Source organism: Chroicocephalus ridibundus, chromosome Z, assembly GCF_963924245.1.
Source record: "Chroicocephalus ridibundus chromosome Z, bChrRid1.1, whole genome shotgun sequence".
In the NCBI taxonomy this organism is placed as follows: Eukaryota; Metazoa; Chordata; class Aves; order Charadriiformes; family Laridae; genus Chroicocephalus; species Chroicocephalus ridibundus.
Window position 1 is genome coordinate 29,599,561 of NC_086316.1, and position 22,854 is coordinate 29,622,414.

General features: G+C 37.5%; 1 protein-coding gene across 2 annotated transcripts in view; it reads left to right on the forward strand.

The window, feature by feature from the left end:
• FBN2 (fibrillin 2) overlaps positions 1–22,854 on the forward strand; it is a 174,896-nt gene that overhangs the window by 149,852 nt on the left and 2,190 nt on the right. Inside the window, exons 46-64 of one of the 2 annotated variants that reach the window (XM_063319662.1) lie at positions 301–417; positions 2,328–2,456; positions 3,473–3,592; positions 6,942–7,067; positions 7,302–7,454; positions 8,039–8,104; positions 8,390–8,515; positions 8,622–8,741; positions 9,940–10,062; positions 10,514–10,645; positions 11,898–12,023; positions 14,397–14,603; positions 15,314–15,439; positions 16,052–16,174; positions 16,323–16,439; positions 17,106–17,234; positions 18,896–19,015; positions 20,755–20,986; positions 21,662–21,851. In XM_063319662.1, the coding sequence (XP_063175732.1) occupies positions 301–417; positions 2,328–2,456; positions 3,473–3,592; positions 6,942–7,067; positions 7,302–7,454; positions 8,039–8,104; positions 8,390–8,515; positions 8,622–8,741; positions 9,940–10,062; positions 10,514–10,645; positions 11,898–12,023; positions 14,397–14,603; positions 15,314–15,439; positions 16,052–16,174; positions 16,323–16,439; positions 17,106–17,234; positions 18,896–19,015; positions 20,755–20,986; positions 21,662–21,851 (2,582 nt within the window). The remainder of the gene's footprint in view (positions 1–300; positions 418–2,327; positions 2,457–3,472; positions 3,593–6,941; positions 7,068–7,301; positions 7,455–8,038; positions 8,105–8,389; positions 8,516–8,621; positions 8,742–9,939; positions 10,063–10,513; positions 10,646–11,897; positions 12,024–14,396; positions 14,604–15,313; positions 15,440–16,051; positions 16,175–16,322; positions 16,440–17,105; positions 17,235–18,895; positions 19,016–20,754; positions 20,987–21,661; positions 21,852–22,854) is intronic. The other variant, XM_063319663.1, reaches the window with a different exon arrangement.

Genomic DNA, 22,854 nt, shown 5'->3' on the forward strand with positions numbered 1-22,854 from the left:
AATTAATAAATGTTAGTATGGAAAAAAAACCCAACCCAGAATGCTTTGAGGTACTGCACATGCACTTACTTTTATCTTTGCATGTAACAGTAGCTTTTATTTCAAAATATATACAAAAAATGTGTTATGTAACATTTTCCTATGTGTACCCACAATCTGTAAAAATCATTAGGATAAATAGAAAATGTGACAGATGAAAGGAGAGGCTGAGGTTTAGAATCTTGTCACTGCGCACAAATAACACATTAACACATACCTGGGAAAATCAATTCCCACCGACAGTTTTGTTTCTCTTTGCAGATGTTGATGAATGTGAACGCCATCCATGTGGAAACGGAACTTGTAAAAACACGGTTGGATCGTATAACTGTCTGTGTTATCCAGGATTTGAATTAACTCATAATAATGATTGTATGGGTAGGTGATGTAATCCAGACCTTATTCTCATTGTTGTGGACTGGTATGCCAAGGAGGATGGTACATAGTTAAATAGAAGACAGGTCAGGGTGCTAAGAAAGTTGAGTGCAGTAACTGATGCTGTGACCAGCCATTGATGTTAATCATTACTATCATTTTTTAAACTAATTAAAAATATCTTTCACTGGCCAGTTTGAGATAATGTAAACTGTAAATCTCTGAACCACTGGGGCAACCTTACAGTTCACTGACATTTTAATGCAGCCCTCACCTCCATTAGATTTCCCGGGTAACTGCAGCACGCGTCCTTGACTACTGCCACAGTCCATAGGCACCACTCGCAATAAGCACATATTATATCACACCGCCAGCGCTGCCTCATGAATTTAAAATCATTTCTTTATTTCACCATATTACTTGCCACTTGCACACAGTGTGAATGAGGAGGCAGACCAGCAGTAAGAAAACCAGTACAACTAATCTACCAAATCTGCTTTCCTAAGATGAACTCTGCTTATACAGAGTTTGTACAAGCATTGCTATTTCCTGTTGCCTAAATCACAGGACACCAGAATATCTGAACAATTTAAATTCCTGGATACTTGTGATAAAGCGACTAAAATATTCCTGGGCTGAGGAACAGGCTTGTAAGTCTCTGGAGATCCTCTCCTTTGTGCAGAGCATAAGCCAAGAGAGAGGAAGGCTTTACTGCTACAGAAGGAAGACAGAACGAAGCCTACTGGTCCCTTTCTGGTTCAGGAGAGAATTAAAACATCATAAATGTTTTTTAATAAGTATTTTTAATCTTCTCCTTGCCCAGGAAAGAGAAAATCAAAAACTTGTCCAAGTAAGGAAAGTCTCCTGCCAAAGAATGGCGCTATTTGCCAAAGAGGTTCTTTCCCTTGGCAGTATAGCTGCCAGTCTACTGCCAGAAGCATCCAGTGCCTCTGCTCCCGTCTGTGCCTTCAAGGAGCCCAAGCTGACTCAGAGACTTGGCCTTTTGCTAGCACTCCTCTTAACAGCTTGAAGCACCTCAGGGCTTTCTTCCAAATTCTCCCAGTCATTCAAAGGCAATACAGCCCATCCCAATATAATACTTTGGAGGTATTTCTGCTTGTAGAACTGTTACACAGAAGAAATGCGCTATGGAATAAACTAGTACCACAGGCAGGGCTGTACTGGCTGAAGCAGAAGGTACATCTTCTTCAGAAGCACAAAGTAGACTAAAACCTCCCCGGTAAAACTGATGTTAGTCTTCATCATTCAAACTCAAAGTATTGTAAAGCAGCGAAGTGTAAGTTGTTCTTACACCATGATGTTTATCCAAGCCCCTTTTGGTATATTCTGAAACTCTCTCATCTATATTTTTCCTTATGCAGTGCTCCTTTAAGTCTGCATTATTAAAGAAAGTTAACTCTACAAATTAATAAGCATTTTTAAACTTCATTTTCAGAACTGTTATGAAGTAGAAAATCACCCTGTAGAAAGCAAATGTCATATTCCAAAATTTGAAAATGACAAGGCAGGTTTTAGGAGGAAACTCGAGCAAATATAAATGCAGATAAAATCCAGAACACTCCATGTAACTTTTTCTTTTCTGTGTCTGGAGTTAGTATCATACAGTCACTTGGCAGTAATTGAATGTCTCCAGATGCAGTAGCTGAGGTAATGCTGCAAGTTTGAAAATTATAATACCCTATAAAAAAAGAGTGTTGTTTAAATAGAACATACACCTTAATGCACTTCAGTGGGAGTTACTTTCCACTAGCTGTCAGCTGTTCCCTTGTTGTGCAAGATTTGCCTTTTCCACAGAAATATATATTGCAACTTGAGTGTGTTTATAACATACTGTATGTACTATGCTGGGACTCAACTCTCACTTCTGGGGTTTTATTTGGTTTTTTTTTCAGATATTGATGAGTGCAGTTCCTTCTTTGGTCAGGTGTGCAGAAACGGACGGTGTTTCAATGAAATTGGTTCCTTCAAATGTTTATGTAATGAAGGATATGAACTCACTCTGGATGGCAAGAATTGCATTGGTAGGTATGATGCCACATAGAGGTGTTAAAGTACTGATGAGATGAAATAATCAAACTATTAGATCCCACATAGAGGGAAGCATCACAGTGTGAGTATCTAAGTATTAAAAAAACCAAATGGATTAATGGATTGAGAGGAGGCTTGCTGAGAAGGACCTGGGGGTGCTGGTGGATGAGAAGCTGAATACGAGCCAGCAATGTGTGCTCACAGCCCAGAAAGCCCACTGCATCCTGGGCTACAACAAAAGAAGCGTGGCCAGCAGGTCAAAGGAGGTGATTCTGCCCCTCTGCTCCACTCTGGTGAGACCCCACCTGGAGTACTGTGTCCAGCTCTAGAGCCCTCAGCACAAGAAGGACATGGACCTGTTGGAATGGGTCCAGAGGAGGGCCATGAAGATGATGAGGGGGCTGGAGCACCTCTCCTATGACAAAAGGCTGAGAGAGTTGGGATTCTTCAGCCTGGAGAACAGGCAGCTTCAGGGAGACATTATAAAGGTCTTACCATGCTTAAAGGGGGCCTACAGGAGGATGGGGCAGGACTCTTTTATCAGGAAGATAGGACAAGGGGTTCAGTTTTAAACTGAAAGAGGGTAGATTTAGATTAGCTATCAGGAAGAAATTCTTTACTGTGGGGGTGGTGAGGCACTGGAACAGGTTGCCCAGAGAAGTTGTGGGTGCCCCATCCCTGGAAGTGTTCAAGGCCAGGCTGGATGGGGCTTTGAGCAGCCTGGTCTAGTGGGAGATGTCCCTGCCCATGGCAGGGGGGTTGGAACTACATGGTCTTTAAGATTCCTTCCAACGCAAACCATTCTATGATTCTATGAAGAAAAGACAGTGACTTTAATGAAAACACAGTAGAAGTAACTGGGGTTTGGAATAGTTGTTGATCTTCAAACATTTAAATGCCTTATAAAATTAGAAAAGAAACCTGCAGTCTTTTTCATGAATAAGCCTGTTTTGTTACCATAAGAATTACATGATTCTAAACTTTTCTTGGTTCCATCTACTCTCCAAAGATACTAACGAGTGTGTGGCACTACCTGGTTCATGCTCTCCTGGTACCTGTCAAAATTTGGAAGGATCATTCAGATGCATCTGTCCACCAGGATATGAAGTAAAAAGTGAAAGTTGTATTGGTAAGGCAAGTTGTAATTGTTGCTTCTGAACAATTTAAAAATTAGAAAACGTATCTGGTTCTAGTTTGGTGGAAAGTAGTTGTATGTACACCCTAATGTTTTAGAATGTTGCCCAACGTAAAATCATGGTGACAGGGAATAAGTAAGTAAGAGAAGTCTTCAGAAAGAGGTTTTAAAAATGGAAGACAAGATATTTTGTACTGTATTGTAGTATATTTTGTACATTAATTTCTTCATTAATGCAAACAAAAATATTTCCTTTTCAAAAAATGGTAGTTTATCTTTCATTCAGTTTTCTTCTTCTTTTTTTTTTATATCTCATTCATAAAACAAACAAACCTGTGTACTGGATTTATATAATGTTTACAGAAAGGTAACTATTGGCAGTCAATGCATGAACTAAGTTTCTGGTTTCAGAGGGCTATGAAGTTTAAAAATGTTAATAAAATTATGGAGCTCATGGGAACAATTGCTTAAATTAGTTTCTTCTAACAACTGTTTTCTGATTTCATGTTTTGTATAATGTCTCTCAAGTGCTGAGATTCACAGGAGGAATAGTGTACAGAAGACCCTTCATCAGTTTGCATGTTCTTGTTTGTTCATATGTCTCATTTAAAGCTTTGAATATCATTCAGGAGCTGAATGCCACACAATGAGTTAAGATTTGGTTTGGCAGAGAATGAGAAATAAATCAAAGTTACAACTCCCTTTTCCAGCAGAGCAAAGGACAGGACTACTGTGAATTTATTGGGCATTTAATGTAATTTTGTGGGGCACCTGGCAAGGAGGGTGCAAATGACTAATTTTGGGTAGGTAACCTAGAAGCCTTAGGTTTCTGCATGGTCACAGTACAGAGAAAGCACCTGCCTCTCCACTGTGACTATATTAAGAATTGTGGTTTTACTCTTAAATGACTGAAGTTTAGCTTGTGTGACACCGTAGACACACATTCATCCAAATAACTCCCAATAATAAATAAGGAGCTTGTCCTTGTATGGACTGAAGAAAAGACTGGGAAGGACACGAAGATTTGGCCAATAGCCACCTAATCTGTATGGGTGCAGGAAATGGATCACAGGAACCTTTTTGCATTTTTATCTTGAACAATAGGATGTATTTTCTAAGCCCCAGAGTTCTCTCATTCTTTTGTATCATGCCACCATATTCAGTTTACCTGCCAACTTCATGGTTTCTTTTGGCAGCTGCTGTTTCCATATTAGCAATTATGTGTGAGATTAATTCAAATCACCTACAGTTGTGAAATCATGAATTTAAAATGAAATCTTTCGGTTTTCTGGGAATATCACTGTTTATGGCCACTTTAGTATCCTGACAGAATCTCTTGATGTTTTTGACAGCATCAGTGACTGCCAAACAGATTTTTGCCCAAATTGAATAAAAGGGACTTAATTTCATTCTTTTTCTTCATTCTGCCATATGTCCAGGAAACTTGCAGCTAAAGTTCCTAGAAAATGCCTGGGTAATCACATGTGATTGTACAAATACTTTGATTAATATTATGACAGCTCTTGCAACATACGTTCCCCATTACTTTCTATTGATTTTATATGCAAACTGCTTTATAAGAATTCATTACTTCTGTCTGTAATGTGAAGGTTGGCAATGGCTAGATTATTTTATAAGCTCAGGATGATTATATGCAGGAGAAACCAAAACAGATGGGAGCCACAGAAAAATTCTTAGTTTCCACCTACTCATTTAATTTATTTCCTTTGATTTTATGGGAATGAAGGGGAGAGGACTCATTTACTTCCTGGCTGGTCACCTGTTCATCATGGGCACAAAAAGAGTCTCTTCAACTCATCCCAAGTCATTCATTACAGTAATCAGTACCTTCAAAAGACCAATATTCCCATCCCATTAATGCAGCTGAATTGCTGAGCTTTGTATATTAGCAACTGCCACACTAACTGATAAATTAATTACCTGTTTTTCCACTGAAATAAGCTGATTTAAAAGGCTTCACATTCACAAGAGCCTGTCCATGGGAAGCTACTGTAAGAGTTTGATCATTATGCCAGATTATGTTACAGTGGTTTGCTCATGTGCTATACCTAATAGTAAATTCTGAAGATGGGACTCAAGGTAATATTTTCCAGAAGTAACATCACCTGACTTCTTCCATCGCTCCACAGATATTTTCATAGTGATAAAGTCTGTATTTCCATTGTTTCTTTATCTGCTAAATACTAATAGGTCAGTTTTCTAAGATTCAGTATAGTAGAGAGTCCAACAAATACCAGGAATAATGGTGCTACAAATTTGTGACTCAACATCCATGAAGCTTATTTTCATGGAGAATACCTATTCCTGCCTCCGCTTTGATTAAGATCAATATGGATATTATTGCGGAACACTTATACAGCCATAGGCCTCTGTGATGGTTCTTTTAATATCCCTACTGAAGGACTCAGAAGGGGTACTGCAGGTATATCTTTGAAGATTATTAAAATACATTTCACAATTTATTAAATCATAGTTACCTTTAAAAATTACTTTAGCAAGGAAGCTTATGTGTTCTGTCAGTATTTGCAGAATAGAATAAATTAAAATATACTTTAAAATAACAGATATGAAAAATGGAAGTTCTAGTAATGTATTACGTTTCATACTCTGTTGTCTATATAGATACAGGATATGCAGCCCGATGCTGTTTGAGCTGCATGATTTTACAGGCACTTGGTGTTTGTATTAAGTACTCTTTTATTTTGGTTTAATTTTCTAATAATTACAAAAATATATCTATTTTTTAAAAAATTAAATCTCACATCTAAATAGTCATAGCAATATATTCTCTATTATGCAATTGAATGGAAAAAATATAACTAACATATCAAGAGTGGAAGATGGGTAAATATAAATCTGAATATATAAATATAATCGTAGGCCTGCCTCTACTAAATAACTAGCTATAGTTTCAGTTGAAGAATCAGTCAATCAGCATGAAAAAAGCCCACCTTTAATTACAAAGATCCCCCAACATACAGATGTGTAAAAACTCATCTTTGGATGTTTTATGTTTACAGAAAAACATTTTTCTTATCAGAAATATATCTACTCCCCTGTTTAAGTCTGAAAGCATTTATTTAATGTTTATATTATAAATTTGGCAAAGCACAGAGAATGGTTATTTGGAGAGGAAAGTCCATGCCACTGAAATGCTCTAATTTGGAAGAGTTAATGGAACCTTTGGGCCGCTTTATCTCTTGGGTGCTTTATTGGAGGAGCATGTCCTGCTGAAGTTAAATGAATAAATAAACAATCTTTCGTGACCAAGGAATTCACAGCTAATGGGTTTACAGTGAACCCCTTCTCCTTTAATTTGCAGATATTAATGAGTGTAACGAGGATCCCAACATCTGTCTCTTTGGCTCTTGTACGAACACTCCAGGAGGTTTCCAGTGCATCTGTCCTACAGGTTTTGTGCTGTCTGATAATGGACGGAGATGTTTTGGTAAGTTAAAGACTAAAAAATGTAATAACTTATTCTAATAGATAATAGATACTCTGTACAACGAGTAAAAAGGGACCTCTGCAAGTCCCTTCCAAAGTATGCCCCTATGAGGGTTGGAATGTGCTTTCAAAATAGCAGGAAAAATACAGGTCTGACATTCCTTTCAGGGATAGACAGTTGCCATCTAACCAGGTAGGAGGTGCTATCTCCACTTAACTGTATTGTCTTTTTTAGATACTCGCCAGAGCTTCTGTTTCACTAACTTTGAGAACGGGAAATGCTCAGTGCCAAAGGCTTTCAACACCACAAAGGCGAAGTGTTGCTGCAGTAAAATGCCAGGAGAAGGATGGGGTGATCCTTGTGAGCTTTGTCCAAAGGAAGAAGAAGGTACACATTAAGATTTAATAAAGCCTTTTTAGGTGGGAGAAAAGGAAGAGCACATTTGTGTTGTACCTTTTTGATCATTAGAAGGAGAGACCTTTTTGGCATTCTCTCTTAGCCTTTTCTAGAACTATTTTGGGTCAACAAAAGGAACAAAATTGAACAGAAGAAACCACAGAAAAAGATAAATCCTGAGTTGCTGGTTTTGCTCTGTACAGAAATGAACTAATACTATTCACTACTAGAATCTGTAGAGCTAGCCTCCTTTGGGCAAAAGAGAAGAGCAAAATGAGACAGTGCCAAGATGTAATCAACAGTTTTCCATTCTTGGTTTTCTCCAAGTACAGAAAGGGAAAGGCACCAAGCAGAGACACATAGAAGCTTAGTGAGTTCTAGTGCTGCTTCCCTGACCTAGAGACAGTGTTACTTTTGCATCTGGCAAGACAGCATAAAGATTGTGATTTGAACAGTTGACAGTTTTGCAAAATGTGATACAGAAGACTTTTGGGTGGTAAAACCAAAAGGTAAAACCTTCTGACATGGTGCTCTCTCTCACTCACCCTTTTTTTTAAAAAAACATACCTCTGCAGTTGCTTTTCAGGATTTGTGTCCATATGGCCATGGAACTATTCCTGGAATTGATGATACACGTGAAGGTAGGTATTCTTGTTCCTGATAATTAAGAAAAAAGTTATTTATACTTAAAACTAGACTTGGAAATTATAGTATGTGATGGCTTACTCCCCACAGCCCCAGGTGACAACAGGCTGATCTTTAATAAATGTGGACCATTATGAAATGATGGTTAAAAGATTACCCTTGAAATTGCATGGCTAGAGACAAACAGAGTAGGGCACTTTCAGTTTTTGTAAAATGCTTTTTTAAGACTCAATACAGAAATGCGTCATCTAAGTGGTTGCTCATATCTTCCTGCTTTTTAGATGTCAATGAATGCCTTGAAAGCCCAGGGATTTGCTCAAATGGCCACTGCATCAATACTGATGGATCGTTCCGCTGCGAGTGCCCCATGGGATACAACTTAGATTACACTGGAGTACATTGCATCGGTGTGTCCATAGTTCATAAATTATAAGAATTGTAGTACCTAAATTTAAAACATAATTCAAAATGTGTCCCAGTTCTCTTCAGTCTGCATTTATTCATTATATACAGACACTGATGAATGTTCGATTGGCAACCCGTGTGGAAACGGTACATGCACTAACGTGATCGGCAGTTTTGAGTGCAACTGTCATGAAGGATTTGAGCCCGGCCCAATGATGAATTGTGAAGGTAACTTGTCCTCTTTATTTTTTTTTTCCCTTTAGTTTTTGTCCAGTCCTCAGTATCCAAATTACTTTATTAACCAGGCTAAAATAACTAGGAGGGGAAAAAAGTTTCTCTGCTTGAAATATGTCATTGAAAAAGAAATCCTGAATTGATTGAAGCAGTATTTTTAGTTTATCACAGGATTTTCCAAACTGCATGTTGTGGTATGTTACGTTATTCAGCTGTTTGGAGGGGGGAGAAAGTAACTGTTGAGCCTCCAAAATATCCTCATAAATAGTATTGCTAACTGCGGCAAAAATGCCTGAATTTGCAGAGCATTTTTCTTAACTGAAGCAGAGCAGTTATGAACTGACCCACTCATCAGTTAAAGTAACAATTGACTCACACTGACTTAGTAAAAAACTGAAGTCAGACCAATCGTCCATCTAGTCCTTTATGCCTTACAGTTGAAATGCTAATTCAGCATACAAGCATGACTAACAACTTTCTGCAGTTCACTCCTCTAATACAAGAGCTGAGGATATAGGGAAAATATAATGTAAACTGGGGGATGCATCCCTGCGGAGTGGGATTAGTATCCACTTATGATCTGTTGTCCAAGAATCTGTCCAGTACAGTCTTGAATCTGCTGATACTATCTGCTTCCACAGCCTCTTGTGACAGCAATACCCAGAATGTCACTACTCTTTCTACTTAGAGAAGTATTTTCTTTCATCTGTTTTAAACTAGTCCCCTATTAGTTTCATTAAGAACCTCTTATTTTTCACAGTGTGGGATTTGCGTACAATCATTCTGCTCTCATCAGATGTTGATCAGGATGCTTCTTACAAATTTTATATTTTATGAATCGTATGTTCGCTTTTTGAAGCAAGAATTCTTTTTTTTTAGAGTTGGGAAAAAAAAGCTCTCATCACACAAAAATACATTAAAAAATGATCATATAATAAAAATCTGAAACAGGCCCATTCAAAATTGTCATTCTAAGCTCAAGTAGTTCCATATTTATTATGCCATTATTTCTAAGTAGAGATTGTTCAGTCTTCTCTGGCTACTCAAAACCAAATGTCCACAAGTTTCTGGTTTGAATTATTACATTTCTGATACTTTTTAGCTGACAAGAGAAGCACAGATAGAAGAAAACCTTCTTGGTGATTGTTTTAAAACTTAGTGGAGAATGATTTTTTCGTTCCTTTCTGTTCAGATATAAATGAGTGTGCTCAGAATCCCTTGCTGTGTGCTTTTCGTTGTATCAACACTTACGGTTTCTATGAATGCACGTGTCCAGTCGGCTATGAACTAAGAGAAGACCAAAAGATGTGCAAAGGTAATGACTGATATATAAACTCCTTCCCAACTTCTGTCCTTTTTTTCGCCTCCCCCTTTTTTTGCCTGTACTGTCCAGAGCATAATGCGAGTATTTCTGTGCATCTTCCATTCATCATGTCAGTGGAATCCAGCAAACAGCCCAGCAGATGATGATTTACTCTTTCAGAACTCATGTACGACCACTATTTAGTGTTTTTGTGATCAAGCATACCCCTTGATGGGGATTGTAAAGCCAAGAAGGTCACAATGGGGAAGTTCATCTTTAACATGACAAGATGATACAGCTCACAAAGATTAAGACAACTGCAATTAAGCATAGTTCGTAGACTTTTCTTCAGTGCTTGTTAGTTAGGGAAGTCTGTGTCCTTTTTCTTGAGAAAGTGCTAGTTGTCTTCAGTAACTGAAGCTACTGGAAGGAAGTTCAAACATAAAATTTCTTTTTTTTCCAGATCTAGATGAGTGTGCTGAAGGTCTTCATGACTGTGAATCAAGAGGTATGATGTGCAAAAATTTGATTGGTACCTTCATGTGCATTTGTCCTCCTGGAATGACACGGAGACCTGATGGAGAAGGCTGCACAGGTAAAGCTTAGAAAGGGAAGACAGCTACTGAAATACAAACAAGTAAACAAATGAAAAATTCTCTGTAAATGTATAAAGTAAACTAGAAAATAGCAATTCATAAAGGACACTTAGGATAGCTAATGATGACCAACATCTTAAACTTCCTTTTTTGTTTCAAGGTTTAAGCCTTATCTGAAAGTAGTTCTAAATGACTAATAAGTATTTCAGAAGAAGTCATCTGGTTTTGTTGCTTTTGTTGTAGAACAAAATCAGAAAGTTTTTCAGACACTTGTTAGATTTAAAAAATTAAGTTGCCAAACCAAAGAGACCTCATTTGATGAGTAGGAAGCAAAATTATCATGAAGAGCCACAGGGTCATTTTCCACCCTGTAAATAAGCAAACAGCTTCCCTCCATCATTTTCTCAATGACTTGTGGGGGAAACAGTAGCTACATTTTGGCAAATAATACATTCTTCTGGTACATAAAAAAACAGAAGACCAAAGTTCGCTGTGGACAGATGTAGCTGAGAATGTCATTGTCTCAGAGGAAAAAAATAAATTAAACATCCATCTCAGTTAATGCTTTAAATGAATATATTTTAAAACAGTGTTCCTTCAGCAAGAGAATGTCTACTCTCCTTTACAGATCTTTATGTTTTTTTTCAGGGGAAATAATCTGTATTAACAAGAACTTTGCCCTTTTTTTTTGCCATGTAATGCTGCCTTTAAATCACCTGAGCTTTTTTCTGAGGTTGTATTTTAAGCATCTGTAAGGTGTGTGATTGCTTATAGTATCTGTGCTGTTAGCTATGGAAGGAAACACACTGAGATTGTCAACTTTTCCAGGAAAATGATGGGCTGAGTGAAATGTGACCGATTGCAGAAGAGATCAAATGTATTCAGAGACTCTTAATGATTAGAAAGTGAAAATTTGTTACGCAAATCATGCACATATTCCAATTTTATTTAAATGTTACTTGCCAGGTAAAAATTATGACTAGAAATTGCTCTGCTGCAAGTGTGTTCTGCTTCTTGTTATAAGTTGCAAAGAACATATATGGATTAAACCTTTCATCCTAGGCTGCAGTGCATAATGAATGGAATAGGATAGTGTTATTAGGAAAGACCTTTCCAGGCTTAATCAGTTGTTTATTTTCCACTTGTTGCAAACATTTTGCAAATATTATGCAGAATAATTAATGCATTCTATGAGTCTGATATATTTTCTTGTAACCATTTATTTAATTTTTCTATTATATTTTTGTAAAGATGAAAATGAATGCCGCACCAAGCCAGGTATCTGTGAAAATGGTCGTTGCATGAACGTTATTGGGAGCTACCGATGTGAATGTAACGAAGGATTCCTGTCAAGTCCATCAGGCATTGAGTGTCTTGGTAAATGTCTCTTCTGTATACATTTCATCTTACATTGAAGTGTAAAGGATGCAGAGCGTAAATTAGGCTTCTGAGTACCTAGCAGCTCTCATATCTACAGAAATTAAATAATGATCCTTATTAATTAAACATTGACATGATATTAAATAATGATAGGAATGAGGAGTGTCTTGAGAATGTCAGCTGAGTCTGGCAATCAGGGGCCTCACACAGAAGTGTCTAAATTTCAAAGGACGTAAATATGGTGCTGTGCAACACTATACAGACAAAATACAGGTATTTTTAAAGAAGCAGCAGAATTGAGTTTCCTTAAATAGACCAAAAACTGGGAAGCAGAGAAAAATTCAGTGTTTGCATATTCAAAACATGATCTTAAGCACCACACCACTGCAGCTAGGCATCTGAATTTTCTCTACTTTTAATTCAGAGAGTGCTTATGAATACAAAATACTAGAATTTCACAAAAAAATGGCAAGATACATTGAAAAGTTTTTTAGGCAGGTCTGCACACTAAATGCTGATTAAGCGTTTTATATTCATCAACTCCTGTTTCCTTTTTGATATGTTCAGAGTTGTCATTTGCACTTTAAAATTAATTGTTCCCTTTTTAGAAATCAAACAGAACTGCAAAACCTTACTTTTATCATCACTAGTGTTCAAGTGTAGTTACTTCAGTGTTCTACAATATGGAAACTGTAGGAGTATTTGTTAGTATTCTCACATCAAAAACACTTGTGTATTATCTTACGTAAGAACTGTAAAACCAGCTCCCTGTAAATTGTCATAAGTCCTGTGCTGACTTCATGGCAAAGCAATAACATTGGAAGTGCAGGGTATTTCCTAAGGATTAAGACCACATTGGAAGAGGATGCTGCAGTCTGTTAACCTCTGCCAGTCATTAATGCCAAGGAAATACCCTGCTTTGGGGTCATTATTGCTTTCTTATATTTAATACATGATTTTCTTGTTATTTTCTGAAAACTATGCTTTGGGTTAGTTTGCTTATTGCTGCTTTTCTTTTAGGGCTTCCTGGATCAGAAATTACAATGAAAAATTAGTCTGGCAGAAAAAAAGCACAAACTTTAAGTCTTAGATGACATTATTTTGAATATATTGTGCAAACCTTTAGATTCTGTTCACATTAAAATTTATTCCACATCTCAAACTGGGAACAAAGCTTTATATGTTCTTCAAGTCATAATATGCACAAAGACCTGCACAATAATATACCTGTCTTGGAGAACAGAGATTGCGGAGTCTTGCAAATTATGAGAGTAAACACGGTGTCTTACACAATTGACACTTTCAGTGAGGACACCTTTATTTGATGTAAACAGTTAAGTTACCGGGCACCCAAAAAAAGTTGTGCCTAAAGCCAGAGTTTACATTTTACCTGATTCATGTAAGAAATGTACAGATGCTACTCATCATACTTGTAAAAGAGGTGGTCAGATGGGTGTTGATACATTTATACATTCTGATGGATTTGAAGGATTTTCACTTTTAGCTTTGAGAGAAAAAAAAACTATCTTTCCTTTAAAACAATAAGTGTCTGTCAGACCATAGTTGACAAAGTCTCCATTTTAATTAACAAGTAAGACAGGTGACATGGCCTATTTAGAAGTTAACATCTCTGCAAAATTCAGAGTTTCCATTAGCACTGGAAGCTGGTATCTCTGCTCTCCTCAGCTGCCTCTTTGAAGAAAACATGTAGGAGCTTAATGACTCTGAATTTCTGCACCTCTTTTATGATTGACAGGTTATTAACCAGAAGGTTTAAAAATGTAGGAAAACAGAATTAGAAACAGTAAGACCATATAATTATTTTTTTCCCCACAAAAACTAGGAGTGACACTGGAAAAGCACTGAGTTGCACAGACACTTTTTTGAGTGCTAGGGATTTTGTCACTTAAGCCACATCAGGATCGTTATAGGTGATCAGACACGCTACTTTGGCCAGTAAAAGAAACAAACAAAACTTCTAACCCTACTCCAAATAAATCTTTCAAATGCAAGCCAATCATCAGCAGCTTAAGTGGAAACTCAGTTTGGCCAAAGCCTGTTTTACTATCGAGCAAGATAACTAGATATGCCCCGGGGCACAACTTTCCTAGAAGTGAAACTCATCATGAGTATCCAACCCAGGCAGGTACTGAACTTTAGGGGTGTCTGGAATACACTTGGAATGGCAGCAGATTATCAGAAGACACAACAATCTGAAAGGCTAAATCAAAACAGAGTTCACAGTCTGGTTGCTAATAATCTTCTAGGGCTTGCGTGTGTTGACAGAGAGCCAGAATTATACATCAGATGCTTAATGGATCAGATGTTTATCTCCTGCTCTTTCTTGATTTCTCTATTTCTTCATTGCAGATAATCGCCAAGGGTTTTGCTTTGCTGAAGTTTTACAGACAATGTGTCAGATGGCTTCAAGCAGCCGGAATCTTGTCACTAAATCTGAGTGCTGCTGTGATGGAGGCCGGGGCTGGGGTAACCAGTGCGAGCTGTGTCCACTTCCTGGAACCACCCAATATAAGAAACTCTGTCCACATGGACCAGGCTATACTACAGATGGAAGAGGTATTTGCAGGGATGAAAAAAGGCAGAAAGGGGGAAAGGAATATGCTCACATATTTAAGAAAATGCAGAATTCTTTTTGAAGTTCCTGCAAAGAATTTCCTGTGAAACAACAGACGTGTTTTTTTTTTTAAATGCTGCTGAGAGACCAGAAATTAAAAACACCTTTTAACAGTAGCTGCACCCAGAATACTCACAGCTGAGCACAATTTTCAGGGTTGGGATCTAAAACAGGAGGTACCAACCAGTAACTAAAAGCTAAAAATGATCCCAAAGCCTTTGGATGCTGAAAAGTTTCATACATGGCAAAGGCAACAAGAGTTGTTCCAACAACAGTCTCACTGAATGCTTTGCAGTTACTATTTACACACAAATGTATGTAGCAGAAGCTAACATACATTTTTAAACTCTGGTGAAAAATTTTTGATGTCATCTAGCTGGTCATAAGAAAATTCACTTCTATGGGTTTTGTATTTTGAATTACCAAAACTGGAACCTGATTACGCAATGAAATAGCAGGAAGGTTTTGATACAAAAAACAATAATGAAAGTTGGAAGGATGTGTGACTTTGAATACAGATCCATTTTTAAAGAGAAAGAAAGGGTAAAGTTCCTATCAAAAGCATGATGACAAGGAACTGTGCAAAAATGGAAAAGAAGAAAAAAGTCGAATTTAAAACTTAAGGATGACATATTTAATATTTTCTGTACAGATATTGATGAATGTAAGGTCATGCCAAACCTATGTAGAAATGGACAGTGTATTAACACTATGGGTTCCTTCCGATGCTTTTGCAAAGTTGGCTATACCACTGATATAAGCGGCACATCTTGCATTGGTAAGATTCAGCATCTTAATCCTCAGTTATTTTTTTAATTCATATATAATGACGTATCAACCTCTGTAAACCATTGTATCAAAGCAGTTTTTTCTCTTTAATTTCTTTTCTGTCTTCCTTTGGCTAATACACACTTCTATTTTTGTATTTCATTTGGGGAAATGGAGAAACAAGCTGTACTGGCAATATTCCTGCAGTAGAATGAGCACTGAAATATATTGCAGCTGTATAACCATTTTGACTGACAAACCAGCTCATTACTTCGTGGTCTACATTTTCCCACTTTCCTGTTGGTTAACAAATATAAGTATACCATAGTATGCCCAAAAATAAATACTTAGTCCTTAGATGAAAATAATAATGCCCCTAGTGTATTACTCTTTAATACTCTAGTGTATTACTCTTTCAAGACACTCAGTTTGAGCTGTAGAGACAACTACGTAGAAACTCCACAGCAACACATCCATGGAGAAAGAAATAGGAACTCTGAACAAATGTAAATTGGGGACTTTTTCTACATTTTTCTCTTAAATATGGTGTTGTTTAGAAAACACCCTCCAAAGACAAACAAAGAAATCAGTACAACAGATACTTAACAGTTTCTCTCTTTAGATCTTGATGAGTGCTCCCAGTCTCCTAAACCATGCAATTTTATCTGCAAGAACTCAGAAGGGAGCTATCAGTGCTCATGTCCTCGGGGCTACATCCTTCAAGAAGATGGAAAGACATGTAAAGGTAAAGAAAGTTCTACACAGTAACTTTTAATTTTGTCACACCTTGACTTAAAAGGAAATAGTTTTGAAGTGTGATGTTTTTATCAAGTTAGACTAAATGTACCTTTTTTGTTGACTTTTCTTAAGACAACAACATCTCTTACTTTCAGATCTTGATGAATGTCAAACCAAACAACACAATTGTCAGTTTCTCTGTGTCAATACCCTTGGAGGCTTCACATGCAAATGTCCACCTGGTTTTACACAACATCACACAGCTTGTATTGGTAAGAAAAACATCAGTTTTCTTGCACCAGTTTTTCTGTAAGAACAACTTTCTCAATTCTTATTCTTTTGCTCTGTAAAAACAGTAATAATACAGACCAATAATGTCAGACGTCCAGAAAACAGATTTTGAAGAGCAACAATTACAGCTAAAGAAAAATCAGCCTATCCACCATTTGTATTTTCTTGCTTAGTAAACAGTTGTATATATTTAATACATGTTATTGTATTCTAAGTATAACCACATGGAGACAAAGGGATAAAGTATTAAAATCTGATTTAAAATGTAGTTAAATAAAAACAGACTGCGTTTTCTTTTTTAATAGATGCAGATGTCTTTGGATCTTAAGCATATGTATGAATCTTGCCAACTGAAACTATTTTAGTTCAGCTAATACAGAAGTGCAGCATTTTCCACTGTCAGCAATTACACACTTGGGTCTTTTACACTCATAACTAAATTACAACTTGCACTTCCAATTTATTAATTGCTCATGGCTTTGCATGAGTTGTCAGGTCATCTGATATTTAAATATGAAAAGCTACGTTTTCAAAACAAACGGTTGCACCACTGTAGATGTCAGCCTCTTAAGAAATGTTTTACGAACATGCCTAAAATCATGCCACAAGGTATACCAACCTTCTTCTCCCTCCTCTGCATTTTTAAGATAACAATGAATGCGGTTCTCAGCCATCACTTTGTGGATCAAAAGGAATTTGCCAAAACACCCCTGGAAGTTTTACCTGTGAATGTCAAAGGGGATTTTCTCTGGATTCTACTGGATTAAACTGTGAAGGTAACTAGCAAAGGTCAAATTTTTTTATGGTGCAAAACTTCTGCGTCTGTTGAATCCTGTGATATCAAAGACAGATAAAAAAGAGCACCATCCATAGTAAAAGCAAATACCAAAAAGAAATAGGAATGTATTTGGGTAATTTTAAGCAAAACTATATGTAAGAACATGCTGCCTGAGTAATTTTTACACACATTAGAATAAAAAGTGACTTTTTAGCTGACTCTTAAGCAACTGGTTCCAAGCTGCCATTTCAAGTTCGCATAGGTTTATGCATCTAAAAGTCTAGCTGTTTCTTATTTTTAATTTTCATTTTATACAGTCTAAACTGAGTCTCTCTACAATTTTTGTTGCAGCTAATTCTGTCGTCCACCTGAGGGTATCTAATTTAGATTCTAAATTGCGTACTTTAAGTCTTCTACCTTAGAGATATACATTCAGAAGGGTAATTCTCTACAGTTAAAATACAAATTACGCTGTTGAGCTTCATCTCTCTCTGTTGTCCCAAAGGGGAGCCCCAGTCAGGAAATCTCTATTTGAGAGCTCCAGACTCTTCAGTGGGCCTCAGATATTGAGCAAAGAAGAAATTAAAAGGCCAGCCCATCTGGCTGCTGAGAATTAGAAAATCAGAGGTATACGCACACAAATTTATGACATCTCAAAATGTCAGCTACGTTGATAGAGCATAAAAATTACATGTAGAGCCTATTTCTAAAGTAACAGTGCAGAGTACACACAGCCAGAAGTTTTATAAAGCATTATCTTCTATCAGATTACTTTGTTCACATAAAGTAGGTACATCCTTATTGTGCACTTTACCCAGCACCTGCAAAACAAAACCCTAAATTATACATACCAAAGCATTCACAAGACACATATACAACTAGCACATCAGAACTGCTCTGCTTGCCATTACTAATAAAATGACAGCTTTCAGTTCCTGGCACAATGGTTTTCTGCACCTCAGGCTTTGGGACATCACAATTCCATTAAATTTGTTTCAAACCGTGGACAGCTAGAGTGTAACTTGGAATCTGTGATACCATGCGTGATTTTTTGTTTCCACTAGAAGTGCATACTGTACCTGACACATTAAGCTGCTTACATTCTATTTATTTCTTACAGCGGACACTATTTCAGATGACTGAGTTTTTATCTTTTGTGGGTTTTTTGTGGCTTTCTCCTTTATTTACACTTACCTCAGAGACTTTTTAGATGGCTTTTTCTTTTTAGTTGCAAAGGTTAGCACTTACATCCAAATTTGATACGTGTTCCTCATATTCAAACACTTCAATATGTTCCAGGAAACTGAAAGCTTAGTCCTACATAGTTGGTTTGAAAACTGAAATAAAAAAACATTCAGATTCTAAACATTACATCAAAGCAACATCATGTGGGATTAACAGGAATAGTGTTTCTTCTACAAATCTGAGTAATGTAAAAAAGCTCATGTGCTTCAACTACATTATTGATAGATAGAAAGAACACTACATTAATTGACTTTCAGGTTTTCCTAAAGAGCAGCCTGAATGGGGCTTCTATCTTACAGCAGTACTCCTCTGTCAAAAATGGTGTTTCAATGATTATGATCAAAGTAAGTAACATATTTGGCAACACGTATAATCGTTGTTCTTTCATGTTGTACTTTTCTGCCAATTGCAAAGATGTGGATGAATGTGATGGAAACCACAGGTGCCAGCATGGCTGTCAAAACATCCTGGGTGGATACAGATGTGGATGCCCACAAGGATATATTCAGCATTACCAGTGGAATCAATGTGTCGGTAAGGAAACAAACAGCACAGAATGTATTTAAACAGCAAAGGTGTCACAGTGTTTATAGCGACAGCTGTCAGGCGAGGACAAGAATGGGCAGGACAAAGGGCATGCAGACAGAAATAATTTTTTCCTCTCTCCCCCTCCTTCCATACACTTGTTACTCGCAACATAAATCAGTGACATAAGGTAACACGAAAACAAACTCATCCTGTTGAAACTCTGTGTGACAAGGAGTTTTCCTAGTAAGGCCTAAATTCTGACTCCCTTCTCCTCAGGAAAATCCCCATCTTAGAACGGTGGAAAGATGTTCATTGAATTCCTGAAAGCATCAATGTAAACACTTCTGCTGGGGGAAAAAAATCCCAAAAGAAAAAAAACAAATACCACCTTTCATCAGTAAGAATTGCTCACCATCATTAGCAATTTGTGAATACTACAGAATAGCATCTATAGTGCATGGGGAGAAAAAATATCAACATAACCATTAGGGGTTTCCTGCTTCCAAATACAGTCTTAAGGGCAACATTAGTTCTTTGTGCAGGGAACAGGGACAAATTAATCAGTTCAGCAGCTTTATTGTAGGTTTAGCTCATTCAGTCCTCATTTCTCTTCTCTTTCATGAACTGATCTAACTCCCGTACCAAATGAAATGTGGGAATTATTTATTTTTTTTATAAAACCCAACATACTCCGTAACAACCCCATCCTGTATACTGTTCACAAGGCATCATAACAACATATTTACCTTTTCAAGTATGCTTTCATGGTTCTCTGTCAATGGTGTCATAATCAGAGGATGGCTGTGAGCACTGCCATACATTTCTTGCTGGCTGATCTTACTGTCCTTATTCTAGACATATAAATTAGCTTATTATACTCATTTTACATTAAGTAGCACACCATCATCACTCGTTACTTAAAACTGCTCTACAGCAAAGACTGGCATGGGAGTGACAGGAACACACAATGAACAAGTCCCACAAAACTCCAAACCAGCTACAGTCTCTGAATATAATAAACAGTCCTCAAAACAATGTCTCCTAGTGACTGCCGGCAAGAAAGGTAAAGCATACACCAATGGTATTGGACAGGAAAACACCTACAGGAAAGAATACAGGGAAAGTAAGATAAATAAAATAAGCAACACATGCCAACTATCAAAAGCATGATCTTCCATACAACAAGCTACTTTTTTAACAATATAGCCTGGAACCAAATCAGTCACGCTGACTGGAGGAGTCATCTTCTCTGTATCTTAATACTTCCCTTTCTTTTTCATTTTTGTTGGCTATTTAGATTGGTTTTCCCCTCACAGAGCCTGCAGGTTTCCACTACAAGTATGTGCTGACTTTGTTCCATCACTGTGTGCCCAGGAACACTATCACAGTTGGAGCATGACTGGAGTTCCAGCTCGTTTCTCCTCTGTGTACCTTACATGGTACCCTGTAAAGAGAAAGAGGACTCCCAAGCAAAACAGGAGACATACCTTGCAGGAAGGGGGAACATTGAGTCAATATAAGGTTAAGAGTAACAGTATCCTAAAATACCTTTACAGCCCAGCTATATGTGTTTGGGACCTTTGCCAATGTCCTTTTTCTTCAGAGACCAAGTATCTATGGCGTAATGAGGTCAAGGATGTAGCAGAGCCCTAGGACTTGCAGATGTTCTGATTTGTTAGCTACATCTTGCTTTCCTGATATCTATCAGATTAGAAGATACCAATATACTTTTGTTTGCTTACTAGATGAAAATGAATGCTCCAATCCTAACACATGTGGCTCTGCTTCTTGCTACAACACACTTGGAAGTTACAAGTGTGCCTGCCCATCTGGATTTTCTTATGACCAATTTTCCAGTGCATGCCATGATGTGAATGAGTGTTCTTCTACCAAGAACCCCTGCAATTATGGTTGTTCCAACACCGAAGGTGGTTATCTTTGTGGCTGTCCACCTGGCTATTACAGAGTGGGACAAGGGTGAGTATCTCCACACAGTCATTCATCAAAGACACATTCAGAAGGCTATTAACCAGCTGGACCCTAGTCAGAGAGAAGAGCACAGTGCAAATGAAGGACGGGCTACTAAGCTGTCCTTTCTACTCCCTTTGCACGCAATATCCATAAGCTAGAAAAAAGACACGTCTGTACATGCAGCATGACACTCATTTTAAATCTAGCATATAAGCAACATTAAACAATTAGTTCTGCTTTCTCTCTAAATACCAGCATAAGAACTCGTTGACAAACCTGCTCAATGAGGACTGTTACTCTGTAAGGATAGGTACCATCTGTATTGAGATAATTAAGGGTTTTAAGCCACACTGATCAACCTAGAACATGAAACACAAATGAACGGGTTCATGTCACGTTCTGGTACATGACAATGGCTAAATTCTTCTTGCTAAGCTCAGGGCAGTTTCTTTGTAAAACTTGAAAATTTGAAAAGCCTACAGGCCTTCAAGCCAACGGTTGTATTTCATTCAGTATGCCACACTAGTGTGAAGAAAATTTATGCACAGACCTCCTGCTGAGGGAAGGGAAAGGAAGGGGATACAGACACTGTGGTACAGATTACATACGCTCACTTTCCATTTAACAGGACAGTTCATAAAACTGCAAGAAGTAACTAAAACAGATGTTTTTATTCAACAGCCACTGTGTCTCAGGGATGGGATTTAACAAAGGCCAGTACCTGCCACTGGATGGAGATGCCAATGAAGAGAATGCTTTGTCCCCTGAAGCATGTTATGAGTGCAAAATCAATGGCTATTCCAAAAAAGACAACAGGAGGAAGAGAAGTGCTAATGACACTGTACGTACCAGGATAAATAAGCACTATAATGTACTTTGAGGTATTTTCAGAGATACTGTACTCAACACTATCACTAAATGGAGGGAATTTTTTAACACCACATTCAATGTCAAAAATCTTCTTTTCCCCTGCCTCGGTGGTTTCTACACTTGGGTCGTATTGGCACGAACAATGTGACACTCAGAAAGACATCAACAACTACGACATTTTTAAAGCTTGTAAAGAATCCTTTGTCGTGTGAGATGTGGTCTAGCTCCTGAAAATATATTCAGGGAAATAATTTTCCTGAAATTACAGAGAACTAGGAAACTGGTCATGTCTGCAGTCTGTTCTGCTGTCAGGAGGAGACTGGGCAGCATTTTATGGTCTGGGACAGCTAAATAGATCTTATTGCAGATCATTTTAGTCTAAGTTTAGTCATGGTTGCTCACAATTGTGGGAGACTAGAGTCCCTGACCTAGCTGATATGCTTAAGTTAAATATTTGCAGAATTGCTGAGGGTATTCGAGAATTACCCTTCAGACTTAATTTTTTTTCTTACTGCATTTGTGAGTTTATAAAATAAGTTATGGGAAACTCATGAAAGGACAGCCCTGCTATTTACACCTTTTAGATGCTTTTTTTTAAAAGTTAGACGAGTATACCTGTATATCTGTTATCCGCATTATCTGTATGATAGGATGTTGTCTTGTAGCATTAGCTCTGGTCTTGAAACCTGCAGTAATAGGAAACTGGCTCAGTTTAGGGGTGGGCACACACACAGCCTTTCCTTCAGTAGTACAAGCGTTGTGTAATGCAAACAGGCAAAATGCAGACCCTCAGCTAAAATGGTACGGTGTGCTAGCCGCACAAGTTACATTGAAAGAATGGGGAAACAAGTCTCCTTTCTAAAACGGTAAAGACACAAAACAACCCAGAAGCCCCAGTGTTAGTACACGCTACTTTGCATGATGCCATCAAAGCCAGTTCTTGTATTGGCAAAGTATCTAAAGACAACAGTAATCCTGTAATTTCTGCTCTAAAGGATATAATG